The sequence below is a fragment of the Panthera uncia genome, chromosome A2 (genome assembly GCF_023721935.1).
Source record: "Panthera uncia isolate 11264 chromosome A2, Puncia_PCG_1.0, whole genome shotgun sequence".
Classification (NCBI taxonomy): domain Eukaryota; kingdom Metazoa; phylum Chordata; class Mammalia; order Carnivora; family Felidae; genus Panthera; species Panthera uncia.
The window spans coordinates 98,005,212-98,032,627 of NC_064816.1; the positions used below are offsets into that span (position 1 = coordinate 98,005,212).

Here is a 27,416-nt window from a genome sequence, read left to right on the forward strand (position 1 = left end):
TTTCTCCCTGCTTAGAAACCTTGTTTGAACACTAAAGACAGTAGAGGCAACAGAGAGTCTATTACTCAATAAATGGGATACACGTACTATGCACAGGGGAATTTGTTGAGGTGTTTATTCTTCTCTGGCATAGTCTTGCTGTCTCACTTATATCTTAAAACCTATTACTGCACATGTTGGTTGCTTTGATTTGGAAGACACCTGTGATTAATATTTTTAGTCTGGGTAAATATTGGCGATTGAACAGGAGTGGTTTTCAATGTCATTATGTATAACACAGAGCAAGAAAAGGGAGAATACTAATGAATGCAGGGAATTAAGGAGATCAACAAACATTTCAGCATATGCTGATAGGTACATATCAGTTCAGACAAAAATAATTTTAGTTAAGCCAAGAAGTGTCAATATGATCAAATGTGATGAAGTGGATTTGGAACAAAAGAAGCTCTGTGCAAATTGTGTGTGGTTTACATCCTACATGCTGGAATTTTTTTTTTTTTTAATTTTTTTTTCAACGTTTTTTATTTATTTTTGGGACAGAGAGAGACAGAGCATGAACGGGGGAGGGTCAGAGAGAAAGGGAGACACAGAATCGGAAACAGGCTCCAGGCTCCGAGCCATCAGCCCAGAGCCTGACGCGGGGCTCGAACTCACAGACCGCGAGATCGTGACCTGGCTGAAGTCGGACGCTTAACCGACTGCGCCACCCAGGCGCCCCCATGCTGGAATTTTTGACAATGTACTAGGGAAACAAATAACCTTGATTATTTCTGCTTATATTTATGGTTTTCTGCTATGTTTGTGATAGCTCCGTCAACGTCAGTGACCTGATGCTTCCCTTTGAAGTTCCCTGAAGTCATGGGCAGCCTGGACTTGAACCTACCTCTGGTGCTCTGGCTCTTGGCTTGTTGACTTTCTTGAAAACATTACTTTTGTCCAGTTTGGATGAATCTCTGTGCTCATAAGCTCTTGCATTGCTTAATGCCATGCAGCCATATTTGAATAAGATCTCCTCAAGGAGTAACTTACTCCTTTTCTCCAGAGACTTCTTTTTAGTTAACAATTGGGAGAGTCACTTGAGTGTGACTCTAATGGATTGGGGTGACATCTGGCTCACTCAGCCCTAGTGTTTTGCCAAGCCTATTCCTTAAGGAAAATGCCTACTAACTTTTCAGTGAGTTTTTTTTTTTTTAACTGAACAAACTTTTTTGGTAAGCAGACATTTGTTCTGGTCATTCAACCTGGTCTGTGCCATCAGTGAAGCCTTGAGTCTTCAGAGCTAGGGTGCGTGACCTTGTCTTATATGAAATTTTGAACTGGGGGCACACATAGCAACATTATAGAGGCAGTATTTTGTGTCCTGTAATTGATATCATGATATCAGAAAGCTTTCTGAGGCAAGGTTGGTCACAGCCTCAGTGAAGGACCAAGCCTTCCTCAAAGTACAGATTACATAGGCCTCACTAGTTTTTATAATATGTTTGTGCAAGGGTTTGTAGTTTCTGTGAGTTCTTTCTGAAACTTTTTGAGGTCATCACAGAAAACAACCAAGGAATTTTCACAACTTGACATTAGTAAACATACATTTTAAAGTCATATATAATCATAGGAAAAGATCTTTGCTGCCAACTTTTAAGTTGAAAAGTGGCAATTAAAAATTTTTATCCACTACAATTATCATATAAAGGTAAAGCAAAAATTCATAAATAAATTTATTGACTAATTTATTTATTTGTTCACCAAATGCTTTCTGAGTCCTATTACACACTAGTGTTTTTCTCTACATAGGGGATACAAAGACGAGTAAGATGGGCACATTCTCTAGTCTGGTGGGATTTACATTTATAGTAGGTGAGACAGGCAGTAAACAAGTACAAAACAAGTAAATAAATAAATGAACAGAAAGTATCAAATTCTATGTCAAGATTACTATGTTTGAGTAACAGAGTGGCTGCTCTTTAGGTAAAGGAAGGTCTTTTAGAGAAGGTTGCTTTCAAATGTAGGTTTGAGCGACAAGGGGCATCAGCGAAGCAAAGATCTGGGGAGACATGACTCCAGTCAACAGGAATAGTGAGCACACAGACCCCCAGGCCAGAACAAGCCTGGCACATTCCAGGCATGGGAAGAAGTGTAGGGAAGCTGGAGTGGGCAAGGAGGAGAGTGTGATAAGGTGGTAGGAAGGGCTTGCAAGGTCCTGTTGGTGCTTTTAAGCCAGTAAAAACAGTTCCAATTTTATGCTAAATGCTATGGGATATAACGGAGGGCATTACATAAGACAGTGACATGTTATGATGAGCATATTTTAAAAATACTCTAGCTGCTGGGTAGACAATTAACCATAAGGAAGAAAGAATGGAAGCCTGGAGATCATTGAAAAACTATTGTGCCGCCAATGAGAGATGGTGGTGGCTTGCACTAGGGTTCTGGTGACAGGGATGGGGGGCAGCAGGCAGAATGGAGAAAAGTCTTGCTTTGTGGATATTTGCCTTTAGAATATGGTTTATATGAACGTAATAGTCAATGACTGGCATCAGAGGATTGTTTCCTTCTTATTATTAGAACAAGGCTTCCTACGTAAGATAAATTTATATGTGCCTTCACTATACAACTTCTTCTTTCCTGAGTTTTTTTGGCCACTCCTCTAAAACAGTGCCACTTAAACTTCCTCATATAATACTGTGGGAAATTCCTCCATAGTGCCTCTCAATCTGCTCCTCTTGAAGGAGTGCTTTGTGTTAGCCTAACTCCTTGCACCACTTGTGTGTACATGCAGTTTACAGATTTTCATGCTGTTCAGAAGAGTGATGGTAACTCTCAAGCCAAGGTGAAAGAAGGACAAGTATGGTGGAAAGGGATGCTGGGAGTATAAGTTGCTTTGGAGGGTGAACTGACCCACGCTGAAGGAATTAGATAAGAATGAAGGAGATTTGAATAAACCACCCTTGGACAAAACACAGCCTGTAAGTGATGTAAGGGATAAATGACTGAAGCTCCTTACTAGTAAGGTAAGGTTTCCAATAAGCCCAGGTCAGGCATCTTGATTAAATATTTAGAAAATATTTAAGAGGGGAGAAAAAAGTCAAGTTAGAGGCAAGGAGGAAAAAGTTTAGAGTGGAAATGGAGCTTCAGCAGAGTCAGAGAAGAAGGCTGAAGAGTTCCATTTCCCAGTCCCCTCAAAAACAAGCAAACAAACAGACAACAACAACAAAAACCAAAAACCAACCAAATAAAACCCGAGTCTTTGAACAAAAGCCCAGTCAACGCTTTGGTAGACAAAACAGTGACTTTAGAGATTACCCTCTTTTCTTTCCTTTTCTTTCCTTTTCTTTTCTTTTCTTTTCTTTTCTTTTCTCTTTCTTTCTTTCTCTCTCTCTCTCTCATTCTTTCTCTATTTCTTTTCTCTCTCTCTCTTTCTTTCAATATTTATTTATTTATTTTGAGAGTGAGAACATGAGTGGGGGAAGGGCAGAGAGAGAGAGGGAGAGAGAGAGAATCCCAAGCAGGGTCCGTCTGTCAGTGCAGAGCCTGACATGGGGCTCAGTCCTATGAACCCTGAAATCATGACCTAAGCCGAAATCAAGAGTTGGACACTTAATCAACTGAGTCACCCAGGTACCCCTAGATATTTAAGCTTTTTTAAAATGTTTATTTTATTTTTGAGAGAGAGTGAGAGACAAAGAGAGAACAGGGGAGGGGCAGAGAGAGAGGGAGACAGAAGATCCAAAGCAGGATCTGGGCTGACAGCAGAGAGTCTGATGCAGGGCTCAAACTCACAAACTGTGAGATCATGACCTGGGCCAAAGTCAGACACTTAACTGACTGAGTCACCCAGGCACCCCAAGATTTAACCTTTTTAACTTTGGTTTCCTTATCTGAAAAATGGGACTAATAACAATGTCACAGATTGTTGTCTACTATAGTATCACTACTTTACTTATTGTTGCTGGAGTTTTTATTACTTAAAAGCTTGGCCAAAAGCAAGCCATGGATAAATGTTATTTTCTTTACTTCAACTCTTGCATCTCATTATCACTCCTCTTCCAGAAAGTCGTTTTCTTCCCACAATGTTCAATTTTTTGTCCCTAAGTTTGCATAAATGGTTATATGGCCGCTTTAAACTATTTTTCTCCTAAGATAAACACATGACTTCTTCCTCTCTGTTTGGAATAATTATTATTAGTTTCCCTTTTTGCTCTCAGAAGTGTACCAGTTTGGACAACAAAATACATGGTCACCCCTCTTATGTTTCCTGTTACTCATGAAATCATTCAATATGTAACTGGAAAACCATATCTATCTATATCTGTATCTATATCTATAGCTATCTGTATCTATATCTATATCATCTATCTATATCTATGTCATCTATATATCTATATCTGTATCTGTATCTATGTCTATGTCTATGTCTATGTCTATGTCTATGTCTATCTATATCTATATCTATCTATATCTATATGTCTATATCTGTCTTTGGAAAACTTAATGCTCTGTGAAGGAAGACTCAAGTCAAGATTAAGTTTGTAAAAATGATTTTCTGAAGAAAGCTGTGTCTTGTTTACCAAATATGCAATGAATCTACAAGCAAACCCTGATTGATGGGCACGGCACGCTTGTGATGACTTGTACTGCTAGAACATTCTGGGCCAAACCAGATGCACTTCTGTAGGTTTATTTACTCAAGTTGCATGTTATAAAAATGCTCATAATGTTGGAAAACACTCATGGCTCCATTTTCCCCAAACATAGGTACCGGGTTGTCTCTTTGATTCAAGTGCCATTACATGCACACAGGGGAAGTTTGAATTGTCCTTTGCCAGCCATGTCATGTGAGCTTGTCAGAGAACCACAGCTTTCTTTGGGAAAATGAGCTTTATATGTCCCAGCAGAAAATACAGTAGGATGGTACTGGGGGAACCACTGGGATGACATTTTTCTGGGATGGTGATTTCATTTCTCAACCTACACATTGTGTGGAGAAAAACTCTTAAAAATTTAGTCTGGGGTACCTGGGTGGCTAACTCGGTTAAGTGTGCAACTCTTGGTTTTGGCTCAGGTCATGATCTCATGGTTGGTGACTTTGAGCCCTGTGTTGGGCTCTGTGCCGACAGGGTGGAGCCTGCTTGGGATTCTCTCTCTCTCTCCTTCTCTCTCTGCCCCTCTCCCACTCACACTGTCTCTGTCTCTTTCAAAATAAATAAATAAACTTAAAATAAATTTAAAAATTTAGTGTGGACCTCACCATAGTACCATGTTAGTTTGGAGAAACCATGAAACTTTGAACCTTCAGTATTTTATTGCTGCTTAAACAAGTTATAACAACACTTATCTATTTTCTTCATATGGTGATATTTGATTCATATTTTCATTATTGTACATTATAGCAAGAAAGTAGGAGAGAAACTCATAATGTTATAATTAATAAATGTTATACATTTTGAAATTCATCTCACTATTCTCCATATACCACCATACCCCACCACAGTGTAACTAGAAACTCATAAAAAGCAGTTACACAAAATAGCCTCTGCCTTCAGTAGCTTGCAAACTTCTTAGAGAAATACACATGAAAAAAAGTTGAAGAAAATGAGAATACAATATAAGGTAAGTGCTAAATTAAGTTATAAATGAATACTTTAGTACAGGATTTGGGATTGTGTTGATTATTCAGTCCACTTGGCAAAGAAAATCTCTGAATACATTATTACTTTAAAACCAAGTATTAGATAGCTTAGGTTTTTTAAAGTATTGGATATAATTTTGGATGTCTGGCAGAACTAGAGTATCAACTTTTATTAAAACAATTTCTTCTAGAAATAACATGAAATATTCATTGCTAATATTAAACCAAACTTCCTTCTATATTAAATCTAGAATTAGAATAGGATGCTTTTAATTTTTATAATGGTAGGTGCTTTATTCTGTAACAATAATAGCTGCAATTTAAGGGCTTGGTGGTTGCTAGGTCTGTGGTATGTGCTGTCTTGTGTTATCCTCCCAATCTGCTCGAGAACTAGATATTATTATCTTCAAGTCACGTATGATAAAACTGAGATTAGTACTCCAGTAAAAGCTACACAGTTAGACGTTGACAGAAATAGTTTTCAATGCCAGGCTTTGTTCTTACTATGCAGTTTGTTGAGCAAAATTATTATTGTGATGGTGTTTTCTTCCTAAATGTCATTATTGCTTTAGAGGAAGTCACAATTTACTGTTGACCTAAATACTTGTTGAACACCTTTTTATTCTTATCAGATTGTCATCATCAGACTTAATAGTTTTGCTATTTGATGACCCTTACCTCTTAGTTTCCTTAGGATTAGGTAGATGTGAGGTCTTGTTGGCTTTTCTCACTAAGGCATTTTGGATACCTCTTGGTCCTGGTCTTCTAGCTAGATTCTAATACACCAAGTATTTGGTGCCATAGTTAACATTTACTACCACTGACAGGAAGTAGCAGCATGCAAAGCTTTTCTATAAAGGAAAAAACCCCAAACCTCACAAATCTAAGATTCAGAACAATGGAAACTATCCACCATATAGGAGACATTGCTTATCTCTCCGATGGTATTTTTAAAATAGAGCATTAGAAGGGAGCCTAAATGAAAATCTCCATTCCCAACTGTTTGCTCCAATTATTGGTCATGGAGTCATTCCTTTGCTTCTTAATTTTGTTTTATTTTTACATCAGTGTATGCCTTAAAACTGGGGAGAATAACATCATACATAAATCAGGGGATTTGGAATCATAGTGTGTAGCAATTGCTAAAATCATGAAGTTTCACAGAATTTTTGTTTTATGTTAAAAATTCATGTAAGTAGTATATTCTTATCAAAATAAATATAAATGTTTTAAATTACATTCACATAAAACTGATGTTTCAGGAAGATATGCCACATTTTCCAGTGGTTTGAGCTATTTGGCAAAGTAACTCATGTTTTTTGGTGGTGCACATAATTTGAAAATTGTAAAGTTAAGGAATTTTCTCCAGGAAGATCTGGTTGGAGTACTAAGCTACTCATTAATTTATTCATTTGACAGGGTTTTTTTTTTTTTTTTTTTCTTCAGTGTCCACTCTGATTAATGACTATTCAAGCATTGGGTACAGACTTATGGCTAATTTCATCAAGGTTCTTGCTTTCATGGGTCTTACATTCAGGGGAAGATATGCCACATATTATTATTATTAAATAATAATAATAAATACATAACCCCAAGTAAACCAAAAAATGTTCCATACTGATCAATTCCTGGATTAAAATAAAGAAATATATTGTGAGATGGAGTAAATGGGCATTTCTTTAGACCTGGTAAGTCAGAAAGGTCTTGCTGGGGATGTGCCATTTTAAGATGACACCTGAATGATAAGAAGCCAGCCATATAAATATATGTTGCACTAATTTCCAAGCATACAGTTCCAAGACAGAGCAAAAGTCCTAGGGTGGGAATGAATATGACTTGTTCTTTTATCAGAAAGAAGGCCAGTGGCACAGAGAGTGAGTGGAAGAAAGGTGAATGGTGAGGTAAGGTATTCAGATTGTTGAAGCCCTTGTAGACTGTGATGCTCAGAGTTTGGGTTCAATTCAAAGTGTGAAAAATGTCGGTAGAAAGCTTGAAAGGGGGAGGGACATGATCTGATTTATCTTTCATAAAGATCACTCTGGATGCTGCATGGAGAAAGAATTATAGAGGGTAAGAATGGAAGCAGCATGAGATGTTAGGCAGCCTATGAAATGGTGTAGGCGAGAGATGATAGTTGCTCAGACTGGAATAGTAGCAGTGGCTGTGATAAATTTGGGATATGTTTTAGAGGTGAAGTCAAAAGGACTTACTCATTTATTAGGTGAATAGATATGTTGGGGTAAGAAGAAGATAATTGTCAGAGATTTTAGCCTGAATAACTGGCTATTATAAGTGTGCCACTTCTTAAGATCCAGAGGGTGATGATTTAAATAGTGAACCAAATGTCCATTTTGGGAAATTAACCATCCAGGTTAAGAGGTCAAGTAGGATACAGGAGCCAGAGAAAGGGCCAGGTGAGTGTGTTCTGCACAGAGAGAACTGCGAAAGCAAAGCCCCACATCTGGAGTAGGTTTGATGAGTTTTAAGACCAGCAAGAGAACTAGTGTGTCTGGAGCATGAAGCAAAAAAGACACCAGTAGAAGTGAGGTCACAGAGGTTGGCCTCAGGCAGGATCATTTCGGGCCTAAAGATCATGCAAAAGAGTTTGGACTGTATTCTAAGCGTGGCAAAAAATCATTGGTGGGTTTAGCCCAAGTAACACAGTGTGATTAACATTTTTAAAAGGATTACTCTGGCTGTTCTATGACTAACTGATGGGGAGACGTTGGGATAGGGAGGAAGAATAGAAGAGGAGGGAAAAGGAACTTACTAGAAAGTGATTGGAGCAAGGGATAGGAGACATCTTTCAGTGTGTGGGTGAGTTCTGCACAGTCACATGTTTTCTCACTTATGTTCCACATGATCTTTGAACCCCCAGCTAGAGAGTCATAGAGGTGAAAGATCTACGTACAATTGTATAAACATAAATTTACATATATATTAACATAAGTAATTTGTGCATGGTTTCAGTCTACACTAAATTTTCTAGGAATGTAAGTATGGTGTATATTTAAAGAAATACTGTCCTTGTCTTGTTCAGAACTCTGCCAACTGCTGTTCCCTACTTTGGAAAATCAAGTCATTGATAGCGGTGCCCCAATCGTATTTAAATGGCCGGTACCTCACATCTATATCTATCTGCATTTGTGTCACCTTATTGATGGTTCTTTGTATAGACACAGGCAAGCACCTGGTACTAACATGTCTTGGAGAGTACTAGCATCCATACGTTCACATACTGAAGTACGTTTTATGGAACACTATACTAATTTTTTGAAAAATGTATAGGTTACAGTATAGACGGATTTTATTTCAGAGTGCTGGTCTAGGTAATGATGGATCTAGGTAATGATGGATAATGTGGAAAGCTTAGGTTTCTGGTGATGACTGATGTTAAACTCGGTGGATTTAGATCTGACAGTCTCTTAGATTAATGTAATTTGCCCAAGAACAGATAGCTAACTGGCCATAGATACTGGTTTTGAACCTAGCTCAGATGGTCTCCAAAGCCCATATTCATTATATCATACCCATCAGGGTAAAGATTTATTTTCAGAAGTTTATTTCCTATAGTAGAGTGTCCTGCTTAAATACTTGGCCTGAAAAAAGTATTGTAAAGTTGTCCCTCTACTGGTAACAAAGTTGTTAATTCAGGCAATTTAGTGATGAAAATAATTAAATTTGGATGGTAAGGACAGATATAATAATGATTTGGTCCATTATATGAAAAATAAATCCTGATTTTGGCTTCTTATTTTTCACTTGTAGTTGTTAGGGTATTTTGTGCAAAAGACTGGTTTTTATCATGGTTTCTAATTTAAAGTTTAAAGTAATTTCTATTTGTTTTTAATTATCTTCCTCTTATTGCAAGTTTATCTCATATTGGTTAGGCAAATGCTGCATGACTTACAAATAGAAAACCCCTACAGATTTTTACTTTAAGATTTTAGAACTAATACTTATTTACTAGAAAAGCTGTTCAGTTTTTATCTCTGATTTTCTTTTTGTAGAAATTCACCTAGTAAAATGTTCTTTTTAGTGTCAATGTTTTATCTTATGGGGTATCAACATATTATTATTCTGTAGAAGAATAACTGAGAAGGAATTAACTTGGCAGTAATACTCATGTAGAAAAGTAATTTTGAACAGACATGACAGTTTTGTGAGCCATAGTTCTAGGGACTATCACCAATGCATTTTAATTTTAATGTAAGAATTTGCAACATTTTAGAAAAATAGTTGCTAGGGAATATGTGACAATTTTTTGTTGCTATATCAAAGGATTTTTTTTTTTTTTGATAGGGTTTAGACAATGGGGAAATGTAAGTTAAAATGCTAAATATGTCTTATTTTGTTTGGGCCACTTTGCATGGGAAATTGACATGTTATTAAGAGATTGATTTTTAACATTTCACTTTTATGGTGAGGTGATGAATAGCTTGGATCCACAACATCATAGGAAATTTCTTAATCTTCACGTTGCACCTTGCTTTTCATGGTGATTTGTGTCTGGCTTTGTCTTATGGATAGAAAGGGAAGATCTACTTTCTTACTGTGTTGAAGATATAAAAGAAATTAATTACACTGCCTGTGGTTACTATCTCTACAGAATCAAATTACTTGGTTTAGGAAATATTTCATCTGTTAAAAATCCAATGTGGACCAGAGATACCGCGCCTCAACCAAATAAGAGGTGCAATCTCGAGATAAATGTACTTTTCATGACTCTGACTGTGAAAGGCAGGGCAGCACGTGTACAAAAGCTGTCCCAGTGAGGCACCAGAGACACTGTCATCGTTTCTTTATCAAATTGAATTGTAAACCATTTCTCTTTAGGATCATTTATGAGTGGTTTGAATGTTACTTAACAAGCATAATGTGGCAGAGTGGTGTTACATATTGCCTAAGAAGGAAGTTTCATGACTTCTATTTATCTTTTGTATCAGTGTTTTTGACAAGTAACAAATGAAATTCCTCTTCTAAAATTAAATCCAGCTTCATTTCTGCCTTTCACCCATAAAGGATGAAACATTATTTTCTTCTTGGACAGTTCCTGTACTCTATCATCTTCCATTACTTTTATAAGTTCTGTCATAAATGCTTTAGCTCTTTGGCCTTAGCTTCTAACTGCCTATTATAGAGATAAGTGTCTGGGTTTGATAATATGAAATCCTCAAATGTTGCTTTACCTGCAATTAAAAAGTACTTTGCAAGCAGCATTAGGGTAGGATATGGTCTTTCATTTCTCTCTTGTACTTGCATTCTCACATAATGTTGGTTCTTTATGACCATGAAAAACAGTGTTTCCAGAGCATTTGGGACTCTAGAGTTCCCTTTACTGAGGTCCATACCTGAACACCTGCCTCTGGCCGTCCTCACCTGGATGTCCCACAGCACCTTAAGCTTAATCCGAATGCTATTCCTTTCCATGTTTTTTCTGTTGTAAAGATTGACAAATTATGGTCCTTGGGCTAAATCTAGCCTACTGCCTGTTCTTACATGGCCTTATGAAAAGGTGAGAATAGTTCTTACATCTTTAAGAGAAAATGAAAAAAAAAATTTCATGACATGTGAAAGTTAGATGAAATTCAAATTTCAGTGTCCATAAAAATGTCTTATTGGAATACAGCCACACTTATTTGTTCATGTATTGCCTATGGCTGCTTTTATGCCACAAAAGCAGAACTGAGTACTTGTGATGAAGACCGTCTGGCTCTCAGAGGCTTAAACTAGCCTATGCTATCTGGCCATTTATAGAAAAAGTTTGCTGACTCCTGCTCCATTTGAATGGAAGATTTTGCCACTCTCTCAATTTTTAATCTCCCAATATCAAAACCTCAGAATTATTTTCCAGCCTTTCCTCTTTCACATGCATATCCTACTGATGTATATAAGGAACATCTCCAGACCAGACTCCTCGTCTTCATTCTCACTTCCACAGCTTTGCACGTGGGTCCTTGCCATCTATTGCCTGTGAAACTGAAATATTCTCCTTTTTTAAAAAAATAATAAATTATTTGAGAGAGAGAGAGAGAGAGAGAGAGAATCTTAAATGGGCTCCATGGGATTCCCTGGGATCATGAACTGAGCTGAAATTAAGAGTCATACGCTCAACTGACTGAACAACCCAGGAGCCCTAACTGCAATATGCTCCTTAGCCCCAGTGTTTCTCCAGTAAAATTCACATTCTGTTGGAGTATTGAAGCTGTCATATGCAAATTAATAAATTAGATCAGTTCAATTCCCTATTAAAGATGTCATAGGGATCCTGCTTCCAACAGAATCAAGTCCAAACTCCTCAGCATTGTAACAGATCCCTTCATGCAATGGTCCTGGCTTCACCAGTTTCATCTCCTTTGGCTGCTGTACCCTCTCCTCCCTGTCTTGCACCCTCAGTTCCTGCAAGGCAGTATTTCTTATTGTCCCCCTAGTATGTTGCTGCCTTTCATAACTTTCTGCCATTGTACTGTGGCTGCTTTTTGCTTTACTGCCCTTTTAATACCTTCTAAGTAGCAAACTTGATTTAAGTTTTTGAGATTCAGCTTAACTGTCACATTTGAGAATCCTTTCCTAGAACCTTCAGGTAAACTTAATTGTTCTCACACGGTAGCTCAACACTTATGTAGGTTTCAGAGCTCGTCCTCGTTTTTATATCCTTAGAACCTAGGATTTGTCACAAAGAAGATAGTAAATATTTGTGGATGAATAAATAAATGCTCATATACTTTTAAAGAGATTCTTCAGTTTAATTCAGTAGAGCTAAAAATGTAAGATAGTAACAATCAAGTCTGTTAATTCTGTCTAGTCTGGAATGAAATTCTGATTTGTGGGCAATTACCCGAAAGTCTTTGATAGGCATCTCTAAGTGCTATAGTATTCATTACTTAGTTTTGTGATTTTTCTAACTTGCAACACTATTGAATTAAATATACCAATTTATCTATTAACTCTTTCCTTTCCAAATAATTATTCATGACCTCAAAGTAAACCAAACAAAAACAAAAACAAAAACCAGAAACAAAAAACAAAAATGAAAACAAACCAAAAAACAACAACAAAAACAAACAAAACAAAACAAAACAAACAAACAAAACAAAGCAAAACCCTTTCTATTCTGAATTTTTTTATGTGTTCTATGTTGGCCTACTACTTATTTACAAAATTGTTACTATTTGTGAAGGCAATACTTAAATTTTGAAATTCAGTTTTCAAGAGGAGTAGGTTATGTATAAATAGTTTGTGACCATATTTTAGCTCTTCAAACTGGGCATTCATTTGGGGACTTAGCTAAACTCCCAATATTGTCTCATTCTCCCCTGGTACTGTCCTTGGATTCACATTATTGCTTCTAAGCAACTCCACAGGACGCTAGACAGGGAGCTTATTGAGCTCTTTTGCATGTGTCCTATAAAGACTGGTTAGATAGAAAAGAATATAAAGCCATCTAAAGGAAGATTTTAAGATTATCTATGAGTTTCATTCATCTATTATTTTCCTAGCTCCATTTAGTACGGATAATAATAGTGAGACAAGCTTATGATTATATAGTACTCTATACTTATTCAAACTGCTTGCAACTACATTATGCCTCCTGTGAGGAAGGCATGGGTGGTATCGTTATAGTGATTTTTTTCAAGTGAAACTGAGGCTCAGGAAGGTGAAATTACCTTCTGAACTTCTTAGAGTGCATTAGAGATGTGGCTGAGACCAAAACCTAGTTCCTGACCCCATGTAATTTTTCTGTGGTTTTGTTTTCTTCACATAAGATATATGTTGGTTATCAAACTATTGTCTCTTGGCTCTGAAGCTATCTTCCCATACTTTGATTTGTGGTATGGGGCTAAGACTGCAGAGTCCTGTTCCTTACCGTTGGCTTCTGGTTAGGTTTTGCCAATAAGGGTACATGCAGGAGGCTGGATATTAGGAGGGTGATATTCTCCCTGCTGTTCCTGTCAGCATATACCTAATGATAGTGGAATGCAAGCTTCTTTCGGCCTTCCTACACCAGCCTCACCCATCATACCTCTCCAGAACTACCAGCACCAGCAGGGCAGTGCCTCTATCCAGTGTTCTGTGTCCCTGTCCCTTCTATTGGCTTCCAGGTCCTGATAGCCACAACCCCTCTCCTCTGTTTCTCTAGCCTTTGCAGTGACAGCTGCTCTTCATAATTATGTCCAAGTTACTTTAGTGTTCTTTTTCAATCCTTTCATTACCTGTGAAACCAGTTTCCTGTGCTATCTGTGCTGTATTAAAATACTTGGTCTGGTTTTGGTTTTCCTGACAACATGCTGCATGACACATACTGAGTATCAGAAGTGGTCCTGGAAACACACTCTCAAAGATGATACTTGGACATTGATTTAGGAGATGCTGACATTGAGATATTTGTCTTGAAAGTAATGCTGACCTCCTTGTTTATGGTATGCAGTGGCACACAATTAAACTATTGCCTGTGGTTGATTGAAATGAAGTATCTTGTGAAACAATGTATTGGGGGGATCAAACAGATACTGAATTTAGTATGGCAATGATAACAGGTACAAAGACTAGGGGGCGAGGTGGCTTTTTATGGCTACACTGGGAAGCTTAAAGGAAGAAAAGAACAAACTCATGGCTTTAAACCCTTGTTTCAAATCATCATTATAGAACCAGAGAATGTTCGAAACAGCCCAAAAGATTCCTTTATCCTGTTGTGCTTTAGAGTTAACCTCATTAAAAACAGACACAAAATCGTACTAGGCTTCCCATGCTTGATGTTCCTGTAATTAGTTAACCCGGGGCATTTGCCATGTAAGGGATGTCCATTCTTCTCAAGACCCATGCCAAATATCTCCTATTGTCTCTATTCCCATAACTAGAATCAGATCTCAGAATATTCCAGGGGAACAAGTATAAAGTCTCACTCAGAATGAGATAGCTTATATTCCAGAATAATTGCAAGATTTTGTAATTTATACTGAATAGTTCCTAAGAGTTTTAGACTGAGAGGGAAGACCTATAACTGGTTAAGGCTGAATTTATTGATATGGTAAACTTGGTAGAAATTCATGATGTAGTGTTTTAATTTGTGCAGTTGGAAGTGTTACTACAAATTTGGTTAACTGATTGAAACTTTGACTTAATGGTGGTCTGCATTCAATGAGGTTGAAATTCCAGAACTACTGTGGCATATATAGCAAGGAAGGAATCCAAAGGCATATGGAAGTAGGTACTTTGCAGTAGATTATCCTGTGGGATCATCATAATCAATCTTCTTCCCCTATCCCAACCACCTACCATGCATGTACACTATATTCTCAGAGACAGCCCAAAGGGCATTCCTTTAATTTAGGTATTGAGAATACATGAACACCCCTGGGGTCATTGTCTTCTACAAGCCAGAGATGATCATGGGAGATGCTGACAATGAGATAGGGTCCCTGAATTCACTGGAGATGTTGGAATTCTGGAAGGGAAAGGTCCAAGTGAAGTGCCTTTGACAGAATTAGTAGAACACGGAAGAGGCAAATGGGTACTGAGAATTTTTTTTCCTGCATGGATATTTTGGTTATAGATAATTATTATGGTATTTGTAGGAGTAAGAGATTATGGACACCGTATTAAATATTGTTTAAACTGTAAGAAGACAAAATTCTAGGTCTGGTGGCCAGAAACTTGACTTGAGTCACCACAAGGAGGGTCCTGATATGTTACCAAGATTCCAGACTAAGCCTGTTGACAGACCTAGACACCAAGATCTTGAGTTGAACCCTGAAATATTGCCACAAGTATATGGTTAATCTTTCTCTAAGCTTTCCCCAAAGGGAACTGCAACCACTAACTAGTACAACTTGTACTTGGGAAAGAAAAATACCCAGAAATTTTAGAAATTACTAAGCAGGTTCTCTAAATTTATGCTAATTAATGGGGACCCAAAATGATAATACAATTGACCAGTCAAAATGGAGATATGGGTCAAGTGACACAGGGCTGGGTCTAGGGTGCAAGATTTTAGGATGTACCTGCAGGTTTATGCAAATGCAAACCTGCCTGATGTCTCAGTCCTGCAGTAACATAGGTACCTTTAGACAAATCTTATTCCAGTGGGTTCATAAAACCACCCTTTCGGTATTGCCTTAATATCTGTATATATAATTGGAACACACTTAAATGCAAATTGTCAAGTTCCACACATTGGCCCTTGACTTATGAAGTGAAGGTTATTCTGACAGAAAGGGCATGTGTAAGCTTCTGGAACTTTCCATCTCTGCCAGGATGGTGAACCTAAAGTAGTACTGCATCCCTAGGAAGACCACAAATTAGTGCCACCATCAAAAACTTGAAATATGCAGTGGCGGTGATTTCCATTGTGTCTTCATTTCATTCACTTGGTTGGACTTTGAAGAAGATGGATGCATCTTAGAGAATTACTGTAGATTATCTTAAATGCAATCAGGCAGTGATTCCATTTGCAGCTGTGGTTCCAGATGTGATTTCTTTGCTGAAGCAAATCAACACAGCCCCTTGGACCTGTTACACAGCTATTGATCTAAAATTGCTTTTGTCTGTATAACAATTTGCAAAGATCACCAGCAGCAGCATGCTTTTACTTAATACAATCAATAGTGCATCTTCGTAGTCTTGCCTTAAGGCTCTGTCAACACTCCTTCCCTCTGCCTTAATTTAATTCTCAAAGATTATGGTGATACAAAGTTTGGTTGGCTAATTTGGATTTGGGAGACAGCATATACCACAAACATGCTGCTCTACCATATTTACTGAGTAACTCAAAATGAAGCAAGAAAAGGCTCTGCAGTTAGTAGCACAGCAGTGCAAAATGCTCTTCTGCTTGAGGTTAATGAGCCGTCAGATCCAATAATATTTGATGTATCTGGAAATAGGGATGTTTGTGGAACTTCTGACAAACCCCTATAGGAGAATTGCAGCTATGATCTCCAGAGTTTTAAACAAAGCAGTGTCTACTTCTGCAGATATGTTTCTGAGAAACAGTTCCTGGAAGAATATCAAGCCTTGGTACAGTAGGAATGCTTGATCTTCCACCACCAAATGACCATGCAAATTTAGCTGCCATCATGAGATGAGTATTCAGTTATGTGTGAACAGCTATGATTTATCATTAATGGAAACCTGAGTTTGAGGTCAGGCTTAAGCAGATACAAAAGGCATAAGCGGTTATCTCAGACGTTACTACACATATTCCTACTGCATTGACCCTCCCCCTTCAATGTATAACCAAGACCTTATGGGGAGATTCCTTATGCCTATTTGAGGACTGAAGAGTGTTCAACTTGGTTGAGGTAAATTCATGATCTTCTTGGTGTTGTCGGAGTGTGAAGATGTTTGTGTTTTATGTGAATGTTCAACAAAGGGCATCTACCAGAGAACCATCAATGTGGAAATGGTGACCCCCACTCTGGTTGTCAGTTGGCTTCTTTTTTCAGCCACTCTCATTCTTGCTCAATGGTCCTATTGACAGTGGCTAGGGCCACAGAAATAGAGACTCTTCCTGGGCTCAACAACAACATAGATGTCCCCTTAGCAAGACTGGTATGATTACTGCCAGTCCTGAGTGACTAACTTGATAACCACAAAGGCCAACACTATGTCCTCAATATGACACCATACCCATTTGGTGAGTGAGAGCCTCATCTAAGGGCAGGTTCATTACATTAGACAGATCTGTTTTAATTATCTAAAAATTAAGATTTAAAAAAATGCTTATTTATGTATTTTTGAAAGAGAGAGAGAGAGACAGAGAGAGAGGGAGAAAGAGAATCCCGAGCGGGCTGCACACTGTCAATACAGAACCTGACGTGGGTCTCAAATGCATGAACTGTGTGATTATGATCTGAGTTGAAATCAAGAGTTGAATGCTTAACCTAGGCACCCCTCCCCCACCAAAATTAAGATGTTTTAATGACTTATTGACTCTGTTAGGTTGACTTTTACTATTTAAGCTAGAAACCTGCATGAATCCTTGATTTCCATTTCTCTCTAGCTCTCCACTCTTTCCCCATCCCATATTTCTTATTGTTAGAAGGAACCTGTTTGGCATTACTCTACATTATGCTTTTCCACACTTTTGTGCCTCTGGAAGACACAGTTACTCTCTTCTACATACCAAAATATATCTAACATTCACAATCCATCTCAAGTTCCATCTCCTTTAATTCCTGACAATACTTTATATGCATTTGTATCATAGTACTTCTCAGTCTGTGTGGTAAGAACATATTATGCATATTATAAATGTATATTATAAATGCATGTTTACCTTTACTGAACTGTGTATCCAATGAGGAGTTGACAATGCTCTCCCTTATTGCATTCTGCCCTTCTGCTTCCAAGTCAATGGTTATCATGTTAATGGTTCTCAATACATATTCATTGAGTGAGTGGAATATCCTTCTCTTCCCATTCTTTTTCTTTTTTCCACTATATTGAATCACAATGATATTAGGGTCTAAAGGTCAACTTAATTAATGATAGTAAAGCAGTGTGACATATGGGAGACAAGCATTGGTCTTATAGTCAAAGGCCTAACTCTGGGATTTGTTAGCTGTGTGACCTTGACAAAGTCATTTGTTTAACTCCCCTGAGCTCCAATTCCATCTTTTCTAAACAGAGCCTTCTTTTAACTTTGTAATTCTACTGTTTCATGAGTTATATCAAAAAAGAAATAAATTATAAAATAGAATAAATAAATTAAAAATTTTTTGTATTCTTTATTTTTACATAGTTTAAAATAATTGCCTAAATATTGCAGATAAAAGCTTATTCTTTTCTTTTGAAGATGATAAATGCTTGAAACTTTGCTTGGATAGAAAACATAAATCTTTAAATAATTTAATATGCATTCATATATATGAATATGCAAATTTTACACGGGATTAATTTAAAACTGAAAATATTTATAACGTTCTATTACAAAGAATTTATCCTACATTTGAATCACTATAGTGACAAATCATGGCTAAGAAGAATTCTTAGTTCTTTTCTTCATTCAGAAAAATCATCAGACATGAGGAACTAAATGCCTATTAGTTTATTCATTCCACTGACATGATGAAGGTATGTTATTCACCTTTTGCTTGTCCAAGTGTTTGAAAGTTTGCCTTTGGGCCAAAGTACATATTAAGAGATATGTGTGCCTCAATGCATGTTTTTATATTCTACCTCATAAAATTACTTTTACACAATTTCACTTATTGCATTGATATTATACAATCAGCATACCATGAGGGATGCTTTAGAAAATTAAGGTCATTATTGATGGATTGCCACCAAGATTATCCTTGGTATTTTCTAGATCCTGCCACTCAACATATTGTCCATGGACCAGCAGCAAGGGCTTATTAGAAATCAGAGTCACAAGCTCTAACTATAGATGTACTGTTAGAACCTCCTTCTAATTAGATCCCTAGATGATCCATCCACACATTAAAGCATGAGAAACACTGGACAACATCACCCAGTAGTGTCCTTTATATGATATTTCTCATAGAATTATTTTATCATAAAAATTATTGTAGGGGCGCCTGGGTGGCTCAGTCGGTTAAGCGGCTGACTTCGGCTCAGGTCATGATCTCGCGGTCCGTGAGTTGGAGCCCCGCGTCGGGCTCTGTGCTGACAGCTCAGAGCCTGGAACCTGTTTCAGATTTTGTGTCTCCCTCTCTCTGACCCTCCCCTGTTCATGCTCTGTCTCTCACTGTCTCAAAAATAAATAAAACGTTAAAAAAATTTAAAAAATATTATAATAAAATTATTATTATGCATACACATAATCAAGGGAAAAAACTGTGCTTCTCCAAAACAAGTGTTTTTTGGTTACAGTTGTTTTTTAAATTTTTGAGCACTGTGAATGTTGTGATTGATCCCGTTTCCCTCTGCCCTAGCCACATCTTATAGTTCATGTTACATCTGCTGAATACTATACGCAGGCATTTTTGAAGTACTTTTGTACATCATCCACATTTCCCTTTTGCCTCGATACTTTCAATTAAAAAATTGGTATGTGGTATATTGGATGCCTCAAATATTTTGTGGAATGAGGTGAAGTATAAAAAAATAAAACCAACATAAGCAGCCTAAATATTTCTAGGATTTGTTATATGACTTGAGTATTGCAAACCTAGACCACTCCCTCTTCGCCACCTACTCTTCTGAGCATCATAATTAATGTTCACTATGAGGATCTTGAAGGCACTCTGGGGGTTAGAGTTATCAGAGAAGTATTAATTATGCTCAGCACACTATACTGTACTTACTGAGCCAGAAACACGAACTAATATGTTTTATAAAGATTTTAAACAAGAGTGGAAAACCCAAAAGATTTCTGACTAAATCAGAACATTCACTTCAATTAAAACATCCCATTTCATGAGCACACTGGTGAATATCAGTCTTTTAAGTCTTTTATAGACAAATTATTTTTCTACTACTCTTTTTTTTTTACTGGATACAATAATTTCCTAAGAATTTAGAAATCATTTACATCAAACACGTACTGATAAAACAAATAGCAGGTAAATTCTGAGCTAATGTCAGGCTATATATCTTTACCAGCAGGCAGCCAAATAGTTGAACTTACTGCCTCAGGAGGCCACTGAACCAACTATGGTGGCTGAATAATTTTATGACCAGTAATAAGGTTCACATGTTATACATGCTAAGAGAGGGGTAATCAAATCTTATGCTTCAGGGCATAAATTAATCACTGCAGGGGTCAAAAAAGAATCTCCTTTGCCCTATGAAGAGAATTGAATAATTAAGCAGTGGCTGTATTGATGTTTTTAAAGCCTTCTTCTTAAGGATCAGCACTGGTTTTAAGAACAATTCTGAGACTTCATGGGGGTGTTTCAGCTCTTGATTAGAAGAGGAGGGGCCCTACAAGTTGAGCAGTTTATTCTGGCAGACAGACAGGTTGGGCAGCTTCCTGATACCACACTGTTCAACCTGATTTTCATTAAAAGCTTCAAGTGCCTGCTGTTAAAATGTCTCCAGGCAGCTGGGGCAAATGGGCCTCCTCGCCTATCTTGGAGTCTTGAGGTGGATTTTCATCTCTTTTAATCAAGTCTTCTTATAAGGTGGGGAGGGTTGTTTATTAATGTGTGAGGTTCATTCTCCCTTTTCTACAATTCATATTTTAAATTTTAAAAAGGTATATTTATCTAGGATTGGAGAAATAAACCTTGAGTTCTTTTTCAGTAAAACAGGCTCAAGGGAAAACCTGTTAATCAAATGGCATTGAAGGCCAAGTGTGATCAACTACCTAACACATAAATCTTTTCAAGTTTTCCTACATGGTTATTGAATGAAGCATGTCAAACGTGGTTTTGTGATAATGCAAGGATACTGTATTCCATGGAAAATAAATTTTATTTCCTGTATCCTTCTGCTACACCTCCACATTCAGCAGTTTTAAATTTAGATAAAGCAAAATAACTTTCAAGTTGTATCCCAGTATTCCTAGTAAAGTAAAAACTGAAGAATGAATCATTTCTAAATAATGACTGCATATGTGTGACCTAGATAGTTAATACTCCTAGAGATGAAAGGAAAAACCTTATTGATGTACCTATTTATTGACTCTAATAGCCATCCTGATGTTTGCATATTTGGCTTTCTTTGCCTTTTCTCTGTTTTCACTTTGAAGTAAGTCAACTGTTATTGTGCTGCTAGTCCAGCAGCGGGTTAAATATATTTATTTGTGCAAAATAGTGTGATTTTTCATTGAAGAATTTACTGTATCCTTCTAATGAGCCTAGCACTGAGGCACGCATGGAAGTTGAAATGAAAGAAGTGACTTTTCCCTTTAGAAGCTCATGGTCTTGTTGGGAATATAGAACATACACGCTAAAAAAAAAGTTATGTCATGTTATAAGCAGTGTCAGGTTAAATGTTAGGTAACTGGTGTCAGGGAGGCCTGTGTATGTTCAGAAAAAAGGGAGATCAACATGATCTGGCATGATTCATGGTAGGAGACAAGACTGCTTCTGGGCTTGAAGAGAATGCATGCTTTGTAGGGCTATGGGAAGATGGTATTGTGTATGGATATGAGAGTGTACATAGGTGTATATGTTTGGGGAATCATGTGCATGGTGGAGTATGCACATTATTGCAAAATGAACAAAGACTTGGTTCAAAAAGGAGTTGAAAATGAACTGAGAAGGACTGAGGGTATATTTTAATGATAATATGGAACAGGGTTAGGTAGATAGGAGTCTGATCCTTGAGGAACTTGAGTGCCAGACATTAGGAAACCACTGACTTTTTTTTAGTAGACAGTTGGCATGTTGAAAGCATATTTTAGGAAGAATAATATTGTTACAGTATGGAAGGTAGATTTGAGCAGGCAAGGGCTGGTGTCAGGGATACTGGTTTGAATACCATCCAGTTGTGAGATAATTATGTTTATATTATTTGCCATTCACTTTCTGGTTTCACAGCCAGAGATTCTGATTTATCACACTGGCTTTTGTTTTTCTGAAAGCTCAAGATTGTCTTTTGTCAAAACAGAGATGAGAGGTGTTGTCCAATTTAGCAATATGTACTAATGTGACCACAGTATTGGTATTGCCTGTTAGGTACTGGATTCAAGTATCTATATATTTAGATGGATGGTGAACACAATTAAGTATGTGTCCCTAGATCAGTGTTGAATTCAGGATGTCTAATTTCAGTATCAATTCTCTCTCTTTTCCCACAAAATATTCAATATTTTTACAAGGCTGTTTTCTTGAGTTAAGCATGCATTAAATATTTCATCTAGACAATAAATCTTTGTGTCAGCAACTATCATAATCTCACCAGATTTCATATTGCCACATTTTTATGATACTCTAAGATAGCAAAGTAAATCAACTGCTCAGACAAATGAGCAGTTCAAACTTTTTTGAAAAGTCAGTCAGTATTGGTACAGTGCCTATTGAATAAAGAATTCTTTCCTCCATATTCTGGGAAGATACAAAGGATTAGATGACTAATCTGTCCTTGGAAAGACTGTAATATAATAAGAGAAAGAGAAAAAGCACAAATTAAAAGATTAAACTAAAACTGGGGCCCCTGAGTGGCTCAATTGGTTAAGTCATCTGACTCTGGATTTTGGCTCAGGCCAAGATCTCATGGTTTGTCAGTTCAAGCCCTATTTTGGGCTCTGCACTGAAAATGCAGAGCCTGCTTGGGATCCCCTCTCTCTCTCTCTCTCTCTCTTTCTCTCTTTCTCTCTCTCTCTCCCAATCATGGGTCCCTCCCCCAATTGTGCTCTCTCTTGCTTTTTCTCTCTCTCAAAATAAATAAACATATTTTTAAAAAAGATTAAACCCAAACATGAAAAGACCCTTATAACAGTAATAGCTCTGAATCAAATAATCCTTGTTTCCAGACATTTCACAAACATCATCTCACTTACTTCTTGCATCATCCCCGTGGATTATATTGTTGGCATCCCTAATACTTCAGAGGAGGAGTCTGTAGCTCAGAGAGGTTGGCCATCTTATCTTGGTCACAGTCACACAATGGCAGACTCAGGATTTGAACTCATGATTCTCTTACCTTTTGTGCCAGGTCTCCATTGAGGATTCTATAATCAGTTGTGAAAAGGCAAAAATGCCGAAGTTATTGATTTTTAATACCAAATAAAGTGATTTGGCAAGTTATATAGAGTCTTGATTTGAAGGCAACTGGGATTGTGAGAAAAGAAAGTGACACAGAATAGATGAGAGTCTTCAGGAGAACATTTCAGATCAGGAAAATGGCAGACTTGTAATCAGAATACAATAAGGTTACAGGTGTGGGGCAGGGAGAGGTGTGAGGTGAGGTGAGAGGTGTGAGGTGAGGTGTGAGGTGAGAGATGAAGAGAGGTACGTCCTCAAACTAGCAGCATTACTGGGACTTGAAATCCTGATTAGAAAATTTAGTGTGGGCTTATAATGTGATTTGCAAATGCGTATTGAGATGGTGGTGCCTTGTGGTGCTGAGCACTGATGGGGGTTCATGTGGTGAAAGAAAACAAATGGGAAGACAGGGAGAAGGGGCTGGCATCTCCAGGTGTTAAAAAACTCAATTTATTTTTAATTTTTAAAAGTTTATTTATTTATTTTGAGAGAGAGAGAGAGAGAGAGAGAGAGAGAGAGTGGGGGAAGGCCAGACAGAGAGGGAGAGAGAGAAAATCTCAAGCAGTCTCGATGTTGTCAGTGCAGAGCCTGTTGTGGGACTTGATCTAATGAACCATGAGATCATGACCTGATTTGAAATCAAGTCAGATGCTTACCCAGCTGAGCCACTCAGGTGCCTCTCAAATTATTTTTAAAACTCTCCTCATAGTAGTAAAGCAATGTGAACATCAGGTGAATGTCAGCTTCCTGCTTTTTATATCATACACCCCGAAACATCAGGAAGGCCTCTCATGTATTTGCCCTTCGAGATGGCTCTGGATATAACTTTGATCTATAATTCATTATATAAAAAGTACTAGAGAAGGGAATTTAGCTAATATAATTTTTCAAACTCTGGACTCTGGGATTAGGATTAATGATCAAGAAAAAAAAAAGAGCACCGACATTGTTTCATAATCTCATGAAAAGGGCAGTGTAACAAAAATATTTACTTAGAAAACTTACAATGCAATTTATAAGTAAGTATAGCAGATTGATCCAATTTATTGTATCAGATAGCAATAATTCAAAAAAATTCTACCTACACATTACAGAAGGGTACACAGTAAAGAAAGTATGGTTCTATCCTTTCATTGACTTTTAGCCATTCTGAATTCCTTGGCCTTTGGAATTAAATGGTTATTGAGACATATTTGTATTTCTAAGCTGGTGAACCATGAAGGGTAACTGAAGAAAAAAAACAGGGTGGATATTCAACTGGTATGCACCAAAGTTAAAATACTTAAATACTTTTGTATGGGTTGGTAAATAACCATGCCCTGAACCAATGGTGTGTCTCCCCCAACCTCCACCCTACTACTCTGCTGGGCACTCTGGCCTCTCTGAACTCTGGTCTACCCCTAGGATAATTTCCTTACTTCCCTAATGTCCAGCATCTAAAGGGTTGACTAGCATAGCAGAAAGCCTCTAGGACATGCCCTGCTGCCCCAGCACCCATCCTCATGTACAGTTGTTAACCATTTAACATGCCAAGTAATTGGTTGAATGTGATTGAAAATGCAACAGTTTCTTCTCATATTCAAGTTGTGCTATTCTTGCATCTTTCTATGTCTCCTTTTGCTCCCTTCATAGGCTCCTAGAGGAGCATAAAAACATGACCTAGGGGATGATACATCCTTGGTCTTGAATTAAGGATGCTTCCACATACTAATTTTTCATGTTCTTGCCCTTTTTTATGCTACCATTTGTGAATAGGATTGAATAATGACAATCATCTTTTTACAATGTTCATATCTAGGTTTAAATGGCCTTGAGATGAATGGATTCTAGATTTTTCTAATAAATATTAAACCATAAAATAAAAAAAAAATTGGATTGTGTATGTATGCATGTACGAGTGTGAGTGTGCATATATAAAAACCCACATTAATATGTCTGTGTACACACACACACATACATATTTACACATTCATTTTGGCTTGATCAGAGTTTAAAAAGTCATAACTATTAATACTTAACATACTAATGTATTCCTAGCACAATATTTCTTTAGGTGCTTATATCATTCCTTATGTGTGGCACTGTTCTTCCTTTGCAGTTGTCCTTGAAATGCACTTGCCCTCTCTCAAAATAGAGTATTTATACAGTCATACTTAATGTGAAAAAGGGATCTTTCTTTGCACATATTATATGTAAAGCAGGCTTGAACTCAGCTTTTGATTAAAACGTAGTTGTGTGGCCTTCTAGCTCAGCTTTAATTGCATTTAAAATTCCTTTCCGCACCCATACTGAAGATGGCAAACCAATATTAATAAAGTCGGCTTAGAGCAGTTCAGCACCTGAGCAACAGCTTCTTGACAAAAGTTATTTACCTAACTAGAGTTTCATTTCAAAGTTAACATGTCTCTGTGCCACTTGAATAAGGCACTCATCAGAAAACTCTGTTAGACATTTTAACCCAGTTTAATTTATTCCCTGAAAGTTTAATCCTCTGCTGAAAAGAGTGGTTGCAAATTTTCCAGAGTCACAATCCACTGAAGTGAAAAATGTTTAATGACATCATAGGTACTGAGCTTCAAGAGTTTAGTTAAAAATCTTCTTCAAAATGTAAAACAGAGGGCAAAAGTTAATAGGATATTTTATATAGTTATATTTCAATCCTATTCCAAATCTTTCTAAAGTCACTTGCATCTCTACCATTAAAGCTGTATGAAATGAGTTACTTAGACATCTCCAGGGAGTAGGGAAAAAAAAAACCACTTAAATTTTAAACCATAAAAGCAAATCTCTTCTGAGCCTTGACATTTAAGTGGCTCATTCAGTCATTTTACATTTTATAAAACTCGCTTTGTAATCACATCAGCCAAACAAAGCAACTATTAGGTGCTGACTACCCACAGCGTTCTACCCAACTGTATGAGAAAGTGGCTCATAGTGCACAACACAGGGTGCTTTGGCGCCCATGTGGCATCAACTCAGACTTCATTTTTTACAGTAAATTGTGCAACAGAAGCCTGTTTATCTGTTATTGAAATATTTTTGGTTTGACTGCCAGAGAGTGAGGATAAAAACAGGGGAGGAGAGAAAATAAAATCTGAATTGACTTTGTTTTTGGCACAGTAGAAAGCATTTTAGTCCTCTTTATAGTCTCCTAAAAATCTAATTATTCATTGGCAGATATACCTTTATAGCACAACTGGGTAGTTGTTCTAAAGTATGCAAAGCACACATTTCAGATTTCATAGGCGATAATGACCACTTTATAGCCTGTCAGGTCATGGCCTATTTGGCCTAGTTACAGAGATATTGCTTCATGGTTCAGTACTCTGAGAGCTGATGATGTCTCCAGGCCAGCGAAGGTGTCATTGACATAATAGAAAGTAAGAGTTTCTGTGCGACTCTAATGAGATGCTTTGTAGAGAATAGATCAACAATGTCGTGGCTTGGGTAGTACAACTCTGATGGGGACATTGGGTGGTATTTCTCTCTCCTGTATCATTAAAGAAAGGAAAGGAAAGGAAAGGAAAGGAAAGGAAAGGAAAGGAAAAAAAGGGAAAGAAAAAGGAAAACAAAAAAGGACAGGAAGAAAGGAAGAAAACAAATAAAAATCTATGGTTTGAATCAAGTTTCTTTATAAAGTCATACTTTCACATTCTAATACTAGGATTATTTGTGCAAATAATATTATGCTTGGAGTATTACCACTTCAAAAGGATAACAGTTCTTTGGTTGCCAAATGACTTGGAAAGTCATCATATAGGCAATTCCCATGGACAAGGGCATCTGCCTTAAGAATTGGGATGTGAGCCCATGGCCTGGCTTGAGTCCATACTCTTACCACTATGCCAAGATACCTAAAATGTGCAATTTTTTCTACATGAATTTAAATTATGTAAATTAAATTCTTTCATATAAAGTTAACTACATGGATCAATATAGCCATCTTGATGAGTAAAAATAAAACAAATTAAAGGAAATGTTATTAATATCTACAATTTATTGAGGATAAACATTCATATACATGGTCTCTAATTCTCAAAATAAAGCTGGGGCAAGGGTATTAGTATCTCTAATTTACAATGAGGAAAAAAAATTGAGGTTTAAGAGTATGGCTTTGAAATTGTCATTTGGCCATGAAACACCTGCTTAATATATAATTCATTATTTGCACACCTGAG

At 37.1% G+C, this 27,416-nt stretch overlaps 1 protein-coding gene across 1 annotated transcript in view; it reads left to right on the forward strand.

Annotated features, from left to right (window-relative positions):
• Window positions 1-2,048: 2,048 nt before the first annotated feature.
• NXPH1 (neurexophilin 1) overlaps window positions 2,049-27,416 on the forward strand; it is a 45,172-nt gene continuing 19,804 nt past the window's right edge. The window contains exons 1-2 of the mRNA XM_049642278.1: window positions 2,049-2,173; window positions 2,698-2,839. Of these exons, the coding sequence (XP_049498235.1) occupies window positions 2,049-2,173; window positions 2,698-2,839 (267 nt within the window). The remainder of the gene's footprint in view (window positions 2,174-2,697; window positions 2,840-27,416) is intronic.